General features: G+C 32.5%; 2 protein-coding genes across 8 annotated transcripts in view; one reads left to right on the forward strand and one right to left on the reverse strand.

Annotated features, from left to right (window-relative positions):
- The window catches only part of LOC130446291 (synaptotagmin-7), a 263,793-nt gene that overhangs the window by 21,935 nt on the left and 223,938 nt on the right, over positions 1-17,920 (reverse strand). For 5 of the 7 annotated variants that reach the window (XR_008910147.1, XM_056782487.1, XM_056782778.1 and 2 more), the window contains 2 exons: positions 4,032-4,043; positions 2,614-2,752 (listed from right to left, as the gene is read on the reverse strand). Coding sequence is in view for 6 of the 7 variants with exons in the window: in XM_056782487.1 (XP_056638465.1) it covers positions 2,614-2,752; positions 4,032-4,043 (151 nt within the window). In the remaining variant the exon portion in view is untranslated. Of the gene's footprint in view, positions 1-2,613; positions 2,753-4,031; positions 4,044-16,711; positions 17,061-17,920 lie in introns of all 7 variants that reach the window. The other 2 variants (XM_056782860.1, XM_056782697.1) reach the window with 2 other exon arrangements.
- LOC130446650 (procathepsin L-like) lies at positions 10,027-15,072 on the forward strand. The gene is made up of 4 exons (XM_056783060.1): positions 10,027-10,235; positions 11,218-11,550; positions 13,814-14,102; positions 14,680-15,072. Exons 1-4 carry the CDS (start codon positions 10,155-10,157, stop codon positions 14,943-14,945), a joined length of 969 nt encoding a protein of 322 aa, XP_056639038.1. The 5' UTR covers positions 10,027-10,154; the 3' UTR covers positions 14,946-15,072.

Below are 17,920 nucleotides of genomic sequence, written 5' to 3' on the forward strand. Positions count from 1 at the left end.
TTCTTTGAGTAAACTCCACAGATTGAGACTCTTTTTGTTTTACTTATATTTAGGTACAGATAAACTGCAATGTTACATATTTTGTTTATAAAAAACACTGAGACGTCACTATATCTTTGGGTAAACGCCACAGTTTGAAATTCTTTTTATTTATAAAATAAATTTGAGTATTCTTTTGTTTCTTTTGTAGAATCGATTTTTATTCGTATGCTTCTCGATTTTCTTTCTATATACTGAAATAAAAAGCGAATGCGTTCATTTGATTTAATTTATTTTTAACAAATTAACATGGTTAGAATAGTTAACGTTCAAAAGCATTCTTAATTAATTACTGAACAGTTTAAAGATAAAACGTGAAAAGCTCATAAGTAAATTTGTCTTAAGAATAGTTTTCCTTTGATTACGACAGAAAGGATTTAATTTGATTAAATTCTATCTAGTACACTGAAGTGAATACCGTTATTTATTAGGATATTTTGGAAGAATATTCAAAAAAATGCTTTATTTTTGATATAATACCCAAATTTCTTTTGAAATCTTATGCAGAATTCAAAAATAAAACGAAAAGCACCAATTTCCATATGAAATCCGCAAAATGAAGCCCACTTCCGGTATAACCGGAAATACTCTATTTTTAGTATCCCACTGAAATTTTATTCAAATTTTTTTGCGGGATTTGGAAATAAAATCGGAAATACTCATTTTTGTGTAAAATAGCAAAATGGAACCTATTTCCGGTATAACCGGATATGCTCTATTTCGATCAAGGTTCATGTCAAATTTTATGAAGAATTGAAAAATGAAACAAAAAATTCCAATTTCCAATAAAAACAAGTAACATTACACTTATTTCTAGTATCACTGGAAATGCTATATTTCTTGGATTTTCACTCAAATTTCAGTCAAATTGTTGGCCAGAATTTGATAATAGAACAAAAAGTATTATTTTCCAACTAGAATAAACAAAATGAAGCCTATTTCCGGTATAACCGGAAATTCTCCATTTAGATATTTCATAAACATTTTATTTCATTTATACAGAATTCAAACAAATAAAAAAGCTTCAATTTCCATTTAAAATAAGGAAAATTATGCCTAGCCTCGGTATTATCTCCATTTTCATTTTAATATTATTTAAAAATAGGTCCAAATGTACCAATTTATATTTAAAATACGCAAAATGAAGCCTACTTCCGGTATAATCAGAAATGCTCCATTTATAATGAAAATATATGAACTGAATTTTTTAATACAACTCTAATCGCCAATGCTTGTAATACTCCCGCTACACCCTGTATAGTACCTCTTTTTCAATTGTATACCAACCACGATCATGCTTGACCATAATAATTGAAAATTATGAAGAATAATTGTAAATCATTTTGTTTTACTGATGAAACAAATTATGATTATTATTATTTTTTTAATGAATTGAACATCAATTAGATAACGATAATACCCAATGCAACATCAATACAAACATTCGTATACATCAACATTTATATCTACATAAACCTAATATTTACATATCTACCACATATTCGACAATTCAAACATCGATAAAACGTTCACGTCGAAGTCCACATTCAATTGTAGCGTTTTTTTTTCTAACTAAAGAAAATAGTTTACATAGATTTTATCAAATTAGAAACGTTTTAAACAATATTCCATTTTACTGTCAACAATGGAAATTCAAAACATGTGTTATAAAAAAAAAGAATAAATTGACGTTTGAGAACTGTAACAATGATGTTTTATTTCATTCCTAGGTCAGAACTGAATTTTAGATGGAAAATATCCAGTTTTATGACCCAACGTGTTGATATAACTTCCAAGTGGAAATATTGTGATTGTAGTTTCAAGATTCTATTATGGTTAACTCACACGTTACCTTTCACCGGAGAGGTCAACACGTGCAGGAACGCCTGCGCAGATAAACCGGAACATCTGTAGGAATAGACAAGGAGTGTACGTTCGTACGGTTGACCTGCGCAGGCAAACTTTTACAGATAACTTCTCCGGTGGACCGTAGTGTGTATAGCTTACTTTACATTAACAGCATCCTTAATGGCGAATATATTATCATTTCGACCCATAAAGATTGAGGAGACTGGCAATAAAATCAACGGTCGTAAAAAACGTAGATATCTATACGTAGTTTATACTTCACACAGGAGTTACATAATATAAACGGTATTTTTCGAAAGGCAATCCAGTACGGTATTAATAACAAAAACAACATTAACATTTATCAACAATCGAGCAACGGAAGAAAGTCGAGTTTTGTGAGCCGATAATTTTTTATTATTTTAGAAAACGACGTACTTATATTTAACGACATGTAATGCTGGTTGCCGGCATTGCAGTGTATTGGAATGTTGGTTGCATACATATGTTTATTAAAATTTATGAGTTTGATTTTTAGCTGTTTTTTATATATATTTTTGAATGGCGACAAGTACGTCGTGTATAAAAAAATAACATAAATAATTGGCTCACATATTTTTACAAGTAGACATTGAATAAATTAGATTCAGTTGAAGCATTTTGAAATATGTTTATTAATGTCTACTTTATAATCTAGCATAGTAATAGAGAACAGATCATGCTTACATCCTGGCTTACCGATGGGTGGTCCCCCTTGACATTTTGGAGTGCCCCTTTGGAAGAAGCGGTGGGTGTTCTCGCTTCTGGAGGAAGTGCCCCCTGACTGCTGCCTGCTGGTGATTTGGCTTGAGGACTTCCTGTTGTCCTACGATAAATAATTAACTTACTCAATCTCCATTACTATTTGATTAAAACATAAAGTTTTGAAATTATATAACGAAAAACAATTTTTAAAAAAGATATATCAATTTATTTTTGATGTTTTTATTAGGTTATTTCCAAAGTCGAACGTCCACTGTGGACTTGATCCTATCAGAGTAATTTGGATTTGATTTTACTTGCAAATTGCTCATTTCCTAGGCAACAAATGTATTTTATCGTGAAAGCTGTGATCGTTAAAATTTTTCTCTTTACAGCGTTTTTATATTTATTAAAAATATTTTCTTTAGGTACTTAGGATTGTGTTCGATTAGAGGTTATGTAACGTATTTATATGCGTAATGGGCTTACAACTCGTGTAACGTACTAGACTTTTTCTACGCCCATTCATTTTCTTCCATTAAATAAAAATTTATGATACTTAAGAAAACGTGTCATATTTAGAAATTGCATAATGTGTTGCCTACATTTAGGGGCATCACTTTTTCAATCCTAAATATATCTCGCTAATGCTAAAATGTTTAATGTTTTTTAATTGAGGAAATTTGTGTAAATAGATCAAATAAAGTCGTAAGTAAATATAAATTTGTTTGTAATTTAATTAAACCAAGAAGTTTTCTTCTCAAAACGTTCGTGTATGTTATGAGATGTCATGTTATTGTTAAATGTCATTTACAAGGAACGTTGACAGTGCGATTTTTGACGTTTATAGACATGGGCGTAAAAAATTTTAATTGTAGTGTGGACGATATTACAAAAGTTTTTACATAGTTGTCAGATTTAGTTTTTACCTGGGAATAGTGGATCTTTTTGTAAGTAGTATTTGCAGTTTCTATTCTTGATAATTAAAAATATTTCGGGTTAAAATTTTTGTTTAATTTTACCGTTCTAATCATAAAACGAACAATATTTGTATAAATTTTCTCGACGCGGTTCTCGAAGTTATTAAATTTATATCCACATTCTCATAATTCAAATAGATGTCGCTGGTTACCATCGCGTTATTCTACTGATTTATTATCGTATTACAGAGATTCCAGTTGGGGGTTTTCATTTAGGTAGCAACACGTACTGACAAATATTTAAATTTCCAGTATAAATCTTATTAAATCAACCGCTGATAATTTCCCAGGAAGGTATGAGCATTTTTAACGAGAAGTGAATTTTTCGATTGGAAAATAACATTTTCAACCTCTTCCAATATGCTTTAATATAAATTGAAAGCTTCACACAATATGTTGTCATAAAACATGTTTAATACTCACTCTAATTGAGCTCTATTCGTTGCCAATCCGAAAATGTCGTTGAAGAAGTGCATGAAACAAAAAAAATTAGAATTAGATTCACATTATACAAAAGGTATTATCAAATAATCCATAATCACATTAATTCTAAAATCTCCCATTGTATTATTGCGAGTTCGATCCCGTTCGATCTATCAGAGGAAAGAATTTTTTTTCTATTGGATCGTTAATTATTTTGGGATCGTTCATACTAGCAATAATAGTAATAGTTTAAATCAACAAAATAGCTTAAATACAGCTAAATTTAGCTTAATAGAAAATAAACATTCAAATGAAGATCTTCTCAACGACTTCTTATATATCCCATCGTATTTTATGGTGTTCGGCAAGCTTTTTGAGACCTTGGCAAAACCATTATTTGCATTTAGATGCAACAAATTTCGTACTGCGTTTTCAAATTTCTTTTGTGTCTCAATAATGCAAGAATTTGGTATTTATCGTACTTCATACTATTTATTACGAAAATGTACTATGAAAAATTGGTTTTCATAGAATTAGAGCCTAGTTTTAACAAGTTATGACGTGTGTAAATTGAGCAACGGCTAATATTCTGTGAGATCTCTATTTCCAGCACATCTTCTTGGTATATTTTGTCGCATATAGTGTCCGTTATTTATGCTCAAAGCTCTGGAAGAAGTTTTTGCATAGTTTATCGTCATCAAAAGCTGATACCAAGCATGCTTTATGAGATTTGGACCAGACGGTCTGGATAGAAGGGCTATTTTTGGTACGACCACCGCACTCAATGTGATCTTGCATTATCATCAACAAAAATCGCCATGATTATAAAGTATAAATGAAAAATCTATTAATTCAGCAGACTGAGAAGTCAGAAGCTGTTCAAACTCGTTACTATTTGTCTCTACATACATTATTTTTCGTTCAGACCTCGTATACTATTTTTAATAAGCATATGATATGAATTTCTAGCGTAGTTATATCATTCAACGAAACCATATTGTATTGGAAAAGTTTCCTTAGAATGTTCTTTGTTTCAAGTTTCTAGTTGTTTTTCGACCCAGTTTCCATAACTGAAAGTTTTAAAAACGAGTTTCAACCATGTCTGTTTGATAGACATAACATCTCTGCGATAACCTAAAACCCCGGAAACGAGAATAATACGTATAATTTAGAAAATATTTCTAGAGTTTCTATTTCGTAACTTCAAAGACCTATAACTCAGAAACGAGAAATGTCTCAGCATTATTTTCGCGTCATCTATTCGCTCTCATATTTTTATTTTCATACCCAGAAGCACCCTGTAACGTGAATCAATGTAGGTCATAGAAAGAGCGCGTAGAACACGTTCTTACATCCTAGATAAATAATACTGCGTGAATCGGAAACTAGATTATTATTCAACATATCAACGTTATCATCAAGAAATATTCAGATTATCATTATTTAAATTAAGTTTTAGTTCTTCGGCATAAGCCGTCCCTGTTCTACGTAGTCCGTGGTTTATTTCAAGCCACAATTTCCGACGTAAATTTCGTATAACAAAGAATTTTTTTGTTTGAATTGTTGGAATGCATTTAATATATTTTCTATTCGTTATAATGATAAGAGAAGCTTTCCGTATAACTCCACAAATGAATGGAATGGTATAAATAGTTACCGTCGTATTCACGACACTACTAGTTTAATTTAATATACACGGTATTGTAAACCGAGAGCTTTATCTCCAGTACTTTCAATAATAGAGAATATTTTAACTTAAAATATAACTGAATAAATATAAAACCATATGAAACCCAGCAACTGAAAGTAAAAGCAAAAAGATTAAGATTGATTAGTTAATATGTGGATACCCATAGAAGCGAAAAACAGATTGCAACGTATTAAAAAAAATCTGTACGTAAAATTATCATCAATCTTTTCCAAAATGACGTGAAATAAAATGCTAGCAATATATTGAATTGACCTCAATACATCGACATGATTGATATTGCTTTTAGTGTTTTTAAGAACATTTTGGATAATATTTCAAAATTTTTGATTCCGTACTGAGGAAATTAAATTCATTCATTCATTTGTACAAAACTCACATAATTGGAATGACCTAATTAAACTGTGCAGTCCATCCTTTCCCGAAACAGGACATTTTCGACCCCCTTATAACTTCGTTAAGGATCAAACTAGAAGTCTGTATTTCTAGTAACCAAGTAAGCATTGCATAAACACGGTATATTTCAAATTTCGTCCAATTTGAATTAGTAGTTTAAGAATTATAACAACTCAAAGTTACCCACTGATCGATCCATCATTAAAACTTTAAGACCCTTTTAGTAGACATGGAAGTTTTAAATTTTGATAACAGTGTTCAGTTATGTTATAATTATACACAAAAGTCAAGGGTTAATTCAGAATAATGCGCTGATGGATATCGGTTCTGCAGTATTCACATACGGTCAAGCTTACGTGGAACTTACAAGTCTACATCTAATTAATATCGACGCCGAAATCTTCAATTAGTGACTATAATACAGTAAGAAGCATTTACTGTCCAGATTTGTCGAAAATTGTTACATCAAAGCCTCCAAAAAAGACTCAAATAGACAGGGATTGGACTTTGAGAAAAACTATAGCTGAAACTATCAAGAAGTTAGATTTTAAGAAAATTCGTTGTTGGTAGTATCAAGTATCAAAATTACAACTTACATGGATCTCACAATCTTTTAAACTAGAAGAACTGAGTTGTTTTTGATGGTATATTCTTGACTGATAATTGACGACGATGCCAACGATGTTAAGAAATCAAATTCGATCAAACATTGGAAAAATTCATAACAAATTGCATGAGTTGTTTGAACGAAACTCGATTTGATGCACATGACTCATTTAAATATGGCTACGTTCAATTTAATAGGTCTTGGAGCCGCTCTATCTATTTTTGTTTAATGCTGCTTTACACCAAATCCCAATTCTTGTTGTTTCTTAATTTTCTATCGATTTTTCTCGTGGACGCCCTCTTTTCTTTATCGTCCTTTCTCCTCTTGATAAGGATCTTTTCACCAAACTATATTCGTCCATTCTGGTTATATGCCTCTTTCGATGTGGTATTTTTGCTCTGACGACGTATAACATCTTAGACAGAACTAAAAAGTGCCTTGATCTCTGCGTTTGTTCTTCTTCTTCATTCGTTTTGCTCCTAGACTTCTTTAAAAATCTTTCTTAGTACATTTCTCTTCCACGTATTTATATTCCAACACTCGCTTTTATAGAGAATCGTTGATTGTACTTTTCGAAGATGGTTTTTGTTAGTCCAGATACTTCTGGAACCATCGTCGTAAATCTATTCCATTCAGTAACAACCTTTATTAAACTAAATGCGTATTATATAGTTTGATATCATTTTCCTCACATCAAAACAATGATATAATCAAAACGTACAACATGAATTCTACTTTCCATCACTGGAGCTTAATTCAAAACTCGACAAGCATAAAGACAACATCAAACTAAATATGTAAATTACTTGCCTCAGTTGAAGATATAGTTTTCAGTCAACCGATATTATGTCTGCAGGGCTTATACTAGAGGACGTAGGGTTAGTTTGAAGGCCGTATCGAATTTATCGAGTTAATGTAACCGCACTATGGGCACAATGAGTGGATTATAGGGTAAGATGTAGTAGATTCATGGACGTTTCGGCAACCAAGAACAGCCGTCAGCTATATCTCTATATCTGTTGAGGGGAATTTACCTTTTAATATAGTAAATTGTGCGTGTTTGCTACAAATAGATTTAAATTTATATAAATCACTCAATAAGTCGTTTGACTAACTAAGGAAAACGCATTTTTTCCCCAAAAACCAATTTTATCCATCAATGTAATCTCCTTCAAGACCAATACAATCATTCCAAACTTCTTTATGCTGCGGTTGTAGAAGGATTTGTCTTTTTACCTCGAAATAGACTTCAGTTTCAGCTGAGCTGAATTTCTTATCCAGGTATAAATTTTAAAGATTTTAAACGAGATGTATTGAATTATTTTCTACTTAAAATGTAATTAGCATAAACGAGAATACAATTAAAATGTAATTAAGAGAGTACCAGATTTCAAACGGGTATCTAAACGCGCGCGCTCAGCCCTTTATCTCAGAAACGATTCACCGTATGAAAAAATTTTTAGAACAAAAATTGTAAAAAATTTAATGCTTTACAATATTGATTATATATAAAAATAGCGTAAAACTCATAGGAAACGAGTTATTTACTAAAAAAAGTTGCTCACATCGAATTATATGTAAATTTTGAGAGGATTTTTAGGATGAACAAGTTTAAACGACTTTATAACTGTGTATCTCGATTTTCCTAGTCGAACTACCTTAAATGACTGGACTATATCGACTAGCATTTTTCTGATATATGGCAAATAGTCAGTAGTCACTGGGGGTCACATCTGGACTATACGGTGGATAAGGAAGCAATTTGTTCAATATAACCATCGACTTGTGAATCGGTGCATTATCGGGGCGAAACTGTTGTTTTTTCTTCGACATACGAAATAGTTTTTCCTTCATTTTTACGTTCCAACAACTCTATGTAGTATTTGTTATTGATTGTCTTCTTTTTGAAGTCGATGAACAATATTTCATGGGAATCCTAAAATATTGAAGCCATAACCTTTTCAGCTGACTGTTGTGGACGCTTCGAATCTAGTTCACTGGTTACAGTCCACTCAGATGATGATAGTCTTGATTCTGGTGTGAAGTAATGGATCAATGTTTCATCCATTGTCACATATTGACCAAAAAATCTGATTTATTGCGTGTAAACATGGCCAAACATTTCTTCGAATCAACAAAACGTTGTTTTTGATCGACTGTGAGTAAAAACTTTCTCATGGTCAAATGTTTATGCATAATTGCAATTACACTGCCTTCTGATACCTTTACGGCCTCAACTATCACACGCAATTTCAATTTACGATTAGATTTAATCATAATTTGACGACCAGAACGTTTACAGTATTTTCTTCATCTAGAAGCAATCATAAATTAACACACGAAGTTGTTGTTTTGAAAATAACAAAAGCAGCTTCACTTAAATGGCTGTCACTTTTTTGTGACTAATCGAAATGTCATGAAATTTCACACACAGTCTTTTGAAAGTTGGTACTTTGTAAACGTCAAATGGATTTGACACAAGCACGTCATGTGTCAGTCATATGATTTATTGATTGATGTAGTATATAAACAAGGTTAATAATTCCAAATAAAGATGTATAAAGTAAAAACGATGGAGATCTTCCATCAAGTGATTTAATCTATGATTTATCGAACACATACTATCTTCTTTTAACAATAGAAATCAAATATAACATAAAATCGATTGTCTTGACCAAACAACATACAAGACATACGTAATAGTTTTTTTTTAAATTGATAGAAGTATTTTACGTTAACGAGGTTATGTGAGATTTGTTTACTATGTTGATTTTTAAATTGAACGTGTACTTATTGTTAAAATCAGAACTTATTAAAACTTTTTTCCTTGTAAACCGCTTTTAAAATACTTATTACTAGTTTTAGTTGAAAAATATTATCTAACTATGAAAATTTAAGTTTACGCCTATTGTAGAACTTCCTGTGGATCCCTGGGGTACATCTGGAACACTCTGGGAATCACTGAATTATTCACAACTGAAAAAGTCACTAAACTACCAAATCGTAAAAGGTCGACCGTTGGAATATCAATCATAACGATTATTTCTACTGGGTTGACAGAAATTTTTATTTGATTTATATAAATATTGTTGCGTATTAGTCATGTGATCAAAAACCTCTACCGTTTCTCCTCTATCATACGCTGCGTTTATAAATTAATTAATTGAATAATAAACAGATGGAACGGGTCGATTTTAGATATCTGAACAAGCATCTTCCGCATGGTATCTCAGAAACAGATCTTGTATAATTTTATCTATAACTGAATGATTTTGGATGGAAACACTTGAAATAAGATAATTATTGATATAGCCACGTGATTTATTAGTAGTATATATACAATTTGTAAAATCTTTTCAATTGTATCGAGAAATATTAAGCGGTGAATTTTTGTAAATTTTTCGTTAAAATCATGAAGATTCTTTTAGTAATTCCCTTGATTATTGTGGCAACCTATGGATTATCGGATAAAAAACAATGGGAGTCTTTCAAAGTAAGTTGAAGTATTATTCTCTATCTCTACATCTTCTTCTTTTTTCCACGATAGGTCTCTACTCCAATTGGAGATTTATTCTTTGTTACTTTTACCAGTTTATGGTTTTGAGTGATTTTGGGTCTATGGGCTCTTTCGATGTTGTCATGCATATGCATATCTTCATTTCCGGTAGATATCGGTAAAGCACAGGATTTTGATTTCTCTACCACTCATTCTGTAGCCGTTCACGAGCCGCGCCTTCTCAACATCGCATTATATAAAATATACTAAAAGAATCCCCAAAGAAAAAGTACTGAACGGCTTGTGCGTTATCCATACTTTGATCTATCAGTAATAACAAAGTTAAACGTCGCTAGAATTTCCTTATGGTCTAAAATTTAGATTACTTGAAGAGTTGTTACACAGATGAAATATTACTGTCTTCTTTGGTCACATAGATCCCAGATCTAGCCGCTGGTTCTTTACAACTCCCGAAGAACAGATATTTAGCTCCAAGGAATAAGAGATTGTTAAAGTTGGGGTTTATTTTGAAGACAAAGACAAACCTCGGGGTGTATTGATTCTTCATCATCCCAAAATCGAGTCTAGTGCTGAAACTGATTGATCTGATATTGCAATCGACCTAATCACAATTTGGACTTTTGGAACAAATTTCGTTTTATTTTCAATATCATTTTATCATGTTTTCCATTTGTTGTTTATTAGTTTGTTGATTTGAATTTCGAGGTATTTGGCAAACTTTGGCAAGATGTTTCGACAGGCGTCAACAACGAAGCAGATTGATAATAATTTTTTTCTAGTACGCGCAATTACGTATGTAATTCAACATTTATTACTTGATATTTCAGTTTAGATGGATAATTAATTCATTGAACAGTAGTTTTGTTAATACTATGACCAGAATTATTCTATTTAATAATACAGGATAACCTATAAATTTTCTTATAATGTAAAAAGCGAATTTGCGATGTTATTTCAGATAAAATATGAAAAATCCTTCGAATCTTATTTAGAAGAGAGATTAAGATTCCAAATATTCAAATCCAACTTGAAGAGAATTCGAGAACATAACGCCAACTACGATAAAGGTGAAAGTTCTTATTATATGGGCGTCACCAAATTTGCAGACATTACACAAGACGAATTTAAAAATATGCTTGATAAGCAAGTAAGCGTTAAACCAATAATTAACACCAAATCGAAAGATTTTTCCGGTATTACAGCTCCGGAATCTGTCGATTGGAGAACAACGGGAGCTGTTCTTGCTGTTAAAGATCAAGGTACTTGCGGTGCGTGCTGGTCTTTCAGTTCTGTAAGTATAATTTATTAATGTTAGTTATTTATGTTGTCGACGATGTAACCTATAATACCAGTTTTTACACAGCTGCGATTTCACCACACCAAAACGATTTTCTTATTGCTCGTAACAAAAATTTGTATCTACGATTTCGCAAACAGAAGATGGTCATATTGTCTGATAATCAAGCAGCTGTGAGCTCCAATGTCATAAAATCTAAATAGCTTTGTAACTTCTCTCCAATTCTTTCGGTTTCTTGCTTTTTCTCTCCAGCTCTGGATGTTTTTTTCTCTAAAATCTTTATCCTCTATTTCCCTCCTCCGTTTTTTGGTCTACCTCTTTTACCTTGACTTCTGGTATCTTCCGTGCAACTCGTTTCAAGAGTTTGTCTTCGTCCATTCACGAACTAGATAAGAAGAATAAAATTTCCCAGGAGATTATTGGAGTGGAAGGAACTGAAGTAGTTGACCAAATAAGACGAATTAACCCTTCAAAGGACCTGGACCTTTTAGTGCCATCAGCTATAGAATAATAGAAGTCTTGGCTGGGTCTTTCCGCTTCAATAAATACCTGAAGACGTTGGATTTAGTAGATTCTTTTACGCAGAGAACGATACGTCTTCTTAGGTACCAGAGAGTTACAACTGGGAGCGTAAACACAGAGGTCACAACAACAAAAGTGAACCCAATAGATCTTTTATCTCCTTCATCTATTTCTATTCACCGTTTTTTGGTCTACCTCTTTTCCCTTGACCTCTGGTATCTTCCCTGGAGATTACTGGAGTGGAGAGAAGTGAAGTAGCTGACCAAATAAGACGAATTAACCCTTCAAAGGACCTGGACCTTTTAGTGCCATCAGCTATAGAATAATAGAAGTCTTGGCTGGGTCTTTCCGCTTCAATAAATACCTGAAGACGTTGGATTTAGTAGATTCTTTTACGCAGAGAACGATACGTCTTCTTAGGTCCAGAGAGTTACAACTGGGAGCGTAAACACAGAGGTCACAACAACAAAAGTGAACCCAATAGATCTTTTATCTCCTTCATCTATTTCTATTCACCGTTTTTTGGTCTACCTCTTTTCCCTTGACCTCTGGTATCTTCCCTGGAGATTACTGGAGTGGAGAGAAGTGAAGTAGCTGACCAAATAAGACGAATTAACCCTTCAAAGGACCTGGACCTTTTAGTGCCATCAGCTATAGAATAATAGAAGTCTTGGCTGGGTCTTTCCGCTTCAATAAATACCTGAAGACGTTGGATTTAGTAGATTTTTTTACGCAGAGAACGATACGTCTTCTTAGGTCCAGAGAGTTACAACTGGGAGCGTAAACACAGAGGTCACAACAACAAAAGTGAACCCAATAGATCTTTTATCTCCTTCATCTATTTCTATTCACCGTTTTTTGGTCTACCTCTTTTCCCTTGACCTCTAGTATCTTCCCTGGAGATTACTGGAGTGGAGAGAAGTGAAGTAGCTGACCAAATAAGACGAATTAACCCTTCAAAGGACCTGGACCTTTTAGTGCCATCAGCTATAGAATAATAGAAGTCTTGGCTGGGTCTTTCCGCTTCAATAAATACCTGAAGACGTTGGATTTAGTAGATTCTTTTACGCAGAGAACGATACGTCTTCTTAGGTCCAGAGAGTTACAACTGGGAGCGTAAACACAGAGATCACAACAACAAAAGTGAACCCAATAGATCTTTTATCTCCTTCATCTATTTCTATTCACCGTTTTTTGGTCTACCTCTTTTCCCTTGACCTCTGGTATCTTCCCTGGAGATTACTGGAGTGGAGAGAAGTGAAGTAGCTGACCAAATAAGACGAATTAACCCTTCAAAGGACCTTTTAGTGCCAACAGCTGTAGAATAATAAAAGTATTGGCTGGGTACTTCCTCTTCAATATACACCTGAAGACGTTAGATTTAGCAGATTGTTTTACGCAGAAGTTGATACGTCTTCGTAGGTCCAGAGAGTTACAATTTGGAGCGTATATACACTGAGGACACAACAAGAAAAGTGGATTTTTTGGTCGTAGTGTACATGAGTTTATATACGCCGATTTGATTTAAGAAATTTTTGAACTTTTAGCACGTTTTTCATTTCATTTTGAGATCGTTGCTCATCCTCAACTCGTCACTGTTTGTCTCAACACATGATGGTCGAAATCGTGTTAGCAGCTCGTTATTTTTATATACAAACTCACCCTAGTAGCATTAGTTTCCATTATTACAAATTACCCTAAAATAGATGTTTTTAATTTTATTATATTTCTGCAGACTGGTGCACTTGAAGGACAAAACTTTTTGAAAAATAATATTTCTATTCCGCTCAGTGAACAAGAACTAATAGATTGTTCGAATTTATACAACAATAATGGTTGTTATGGGGGATCTATCAATTACGCTTTTGATTACGTATTAGATCATGGGGTTTCTTCAGAAGAATCTTACCCTTACATCGCAGAGGCTGATCGTTGTCATCGCAATTCCAGCAATATTGTTTTGTACGCTAAAAATGTAGTCGCTATAGCTGATGCTACCATAGATAAACTAAAGAGTGCTGTCGGTAAGATTTTTTCAATATATTTTAAATTTTCTCCCCTTTCCATCCCCTAAATCTCGATTTATATAATGGTCTGTTTAAGTTGGTAATAGTTTGATATTTGTTTAAACAACGGTATAGCAGAGAAATAAATTAACAAATATGACGAGATTTGATCTCGCTCAGCAAAAAAATTTCATTATAATGATGGAAAATTTCCGAACGGCTCGCCATCAGGTCGCTTAGCGGCTTCCAGTGGAGTTGCTCCGCGATCCCAAAGGATCTAAGTACCTAACCTAAGTTAACGAAAAGGCTTCAGTGTTGTGACCTGAAGTAGAGGCGCTCCGCGGTCTAGCGGTGAGTTTCGTATGAATTTCGCGAAGGAATCGGAAGCTGATGCAGTTTAGGGTAGTTCCTCTTAGACCAACGGCTTATTCTATACTAAAAGGAAACCAAGAATCAGTTATTACATTTCGAACTACAAAAAACTATTCAGAGCAGCACGTAGTTAGCTATTCCTCTTTTAATAGTCGAGTAAAACTAAAAATTTTTTTTCTAATTTTTGTTTGGACTATATTTCTTGTATTTATTCAATTTTCAGCTTCTGTTGGCCCTATTTCGGTTCCTGTTAGCGCCGATGTAGCTTTACAATTGTACAAAGGTGGAATTTTCGACGAAACCGATTGCTCAAATGCCGCCCCAAATCACGCAGTTTTGCTAGTGGGCTATGGTAACGAGAATGGAAAAGATTATTGGATAATTAAGAATTCATGGGGAACGAAATGGGGTGAAAATGGTTTCTACAGACTACAAACAAACCCCGTTATTTGTGCTATCCTAAACGGACCTGTTTACCCAGAAGTTTAATAACTATCCATCATGTTATATTGAAATATTTTGGTTTGTTTTCATTTAATTAATGTATTTTGAATCGTGAGTCGTATTTTTCGCATTTTTAAGTTGAGATTAATAAAAAAATTGACGTAATAACGAATTTTTGACTTCTTTTACTTCACAAACAAAGTTTCTTGTGTAACTGGACACTCTATTACATCAACACACATAATTATATGAGATTTTCGTGGTTTTCGGATTATTTTACGGCTCGAAGGACCATAAAATGTAATATTGAGCATTGTTGTAGTGCTAGATAAACAGTATGCTCAGTAGGAATATTGAAAACAGTTCCGGAAAGTTATTTTTTTAATTAGTTGCTATCTAAACTTGGTATTATTTATTTATCGATTCTAATATGCCCCAAACGAAAATATTTCATTGTATTCCCCTTAAAAATAATCTCAAAGAACAAATTTTTGAAGATCAATCATTTTAAAAAAAAAGAAATATCTCGAATTACCTCTAGAATATAATCATCACAGCTTTCTAATTCAACGTTAAATTTTATTGAAACTGGACACTCTATTATATCAACACACATAATTATATGAGATTTTCGTGGTTTTCGGATTATTTTACGGCTCGAAGGACCATAAAATGTAATATTGAGCATTGTTGTAGTGCTAGATAAACAGTATGCTCAGTAGGAATATTGAAAACAGTTCCGGAAAGTTATTTTTTTAATTAGTTGCTATCTAAACTTGGTATTATTTATTTATCGATTCTAATATGCCCCAAACGAAAATATTTCATTGTATTCCCCTTAAAAATAATCTCAAAGAACAAATTTTTGAAGATCAATCATTTTAAAAAAAAAGAAATATCTCGAATTACCTCTAGAATATAATCATCACAGCTTTCTAATTCAACGTTAAATTTTATTGAAACTGGACACTCTATTACATCAACACACATAATTATATGAGATTTTCGTGGTTTTCGGATTATTTTACGGCTCGAAGGACCATAAAATGTAATATTGAGCATTGTTGTGGTGCTAGATAAACTGTATGTTCAGTAGAAATGTTGCAAAGGATTCCAGGTGTTCGCGATTCGTAAGAGATTAGATTTTTTTGCACGTAATTCAGCTTTTAGATTTCTCAGCCCCATCCAGAGGTACAAGCATTAATTTCCCCTTTATTTGCGACGGTTTTTGTGTAATATAAAAGAGAAAAATTGCTATAACGAAGCTGTATTGAAGAGAGCTTTCTGAAGTGACTAAATCTTTATGCGGTACCGCCTCAAAGCTGATTTGGCATTTTATTCATTTAACACCGATTTCAACCATATTTTGAGGTGAATTATACAAAAGTTACCTTCTAGATTACACAATAAATAACAATTTACGATCAAATTCAATTCACGCTTTGTTTAATTATACATATTGTTTGTTCACTTTGATTCCTAAACTAACTTTTAAATGTTTAACAATTTTATGAACGTAATTTTGGTTTCTACGAACCTTGTCCTCGCGTAAGTTCAACTTGTAAGTTCATATTGGCTTTTTACGACTTTGGAGTTTAAGGTTAAGGGATCTACGAAGCAGAACATTAAAATTCAGAGTCTAATCAACTTCGTCAACGGAGACATCTTATAAAGCAGTTTTGAAATAAAAAAAATATAAATAATAATAATAAAAAAACATGTTTATATCATAAAGAATCTTTATTAAAAGTACAACGAAGCTAAAAACGTTTAATTCTTTGTCAAACTAGCTACGATTATGTCATATTTACCTTGCAGAATAATACTCGAAAAAGGCTACGAGTATTTCGATAGACCTTGAAAATGCTTGCCACATCGTTCACCATGGTTCAGATACAGTTGCTTTGGACGTTTCGTCTTCAAACACGATCTTTTCCTGCAACTTTTCGCATTTTTCTCGTAACATCGAAACGCTTGTATTGATAAATAAAAGATGGCGTAACCGTATTTTCACAATAGTCGTATTTACATAATGTACGCGTTCGTTAGTGCTTTTGTTCGCGTAGTAAATTCAAGTGTACTCCAACGCGATTTTAACGGAATAAAAAATAATGTATTTCGATGAACACAGTATTTGATTGCGCGATTTGTTTAAAATATCTGAAAAATTGTTGAGTATGTGATTAATTTTTTTAAAAACACAACGAAATACTCTTGAATTTTTAAGTTTAAGACAAGAAATATAATTTAACATAAAAACTGTCTGAAATAATTTCTCTCCACTGCGGAATTTGGCGAATTTACTTAACTACATTGATTTGTACTTCAGGAACCTTTTCGAATAATTAAAATTTAATACCGTTTCTCTTATTTCCCCACATTCTCTTTCACTTATATTCTTGAAAGTATAAAACAATGCGGAGATGACGTAAATTTAAATTAGCAGGTCGTGTTAATTTCTAACCAATAAAAACGCAGCATTCGATAATATTTACACGACATTAACTATTGTCATGACCACGTCACCAAAGTTTGACGATTTAAATTCTATTTGTGCTTTTTGAAAGAAAAATCTGTGAAAATATTCGATACACAACCAAATACGAGGAGGATTCCATAAGTATTTTACCCAACAACGATTATATTTCTAAATTTATTAATGTAGAAGATTTTATTGAATATGTGCATTGAAATTTTATGAAAGTTTCCATAGAAAATTATTTTCTTGATAACGTCCTTGAAGTTTAAAGCTAAATGTACCGTATTTTCAAAAATATATCTGATCCAAGAAAAATTGAAAAATCGCCGTCAACAAAATGCGGGTTTTACTGTTATATTTGTGACTTGAATGTATTGTTTGTCACACAAACATAATAAGTTCTAGAAGAAAGTACTAAAAACTCCGGAAATAATGACGTGGGAATATCTATTAATCTATTCCGACCAGAAAACGTTATTTTCATATTGTGAAAAGTCATGCCAGGAACCGATAAACTTGAAACTGAAAAAATTTGATTCAT

This window comes from Diorhabda sublineata, chromosome 1 (assembly GCF_026230105.1).
Source record: "Diorhabda sublineata isolate icDioSubl1.1 chromosome 1, icDioSubl1.1, whole genome shotgun sequence".
Classification (NCBI taxonomy): domain Eukaryota; kingdom Metazoa; phylum Arthropoda; class Insecta; order Coleoptera; family Chrysomelidae; genus Diorhabda; species Diorhabda sublineata.

Coding starts and splice junctions, on each gene's coding strand:
- LOC130446650 (XM_056783060.1), top strand. CDS start 10,155: ATGAAGATTCTTTTAGTAATTCCCTTGATTATTGTGGCAACCTATGGA. Junction 10,236..11,217: donor AACAATGGGAGTCTTTCAAA/GTAAGTTGAAGT, acceptor ATGTTATTTCAG/ATAAAATATGAAAAATCCTT. Junction 14,103..14,679: donor TAAACTAAAGAGTGCTGTCG/GTAAGATTTTTT, acceptor TTCAATTTTCAG/CTTCTGTTGGCCCTATTTCG.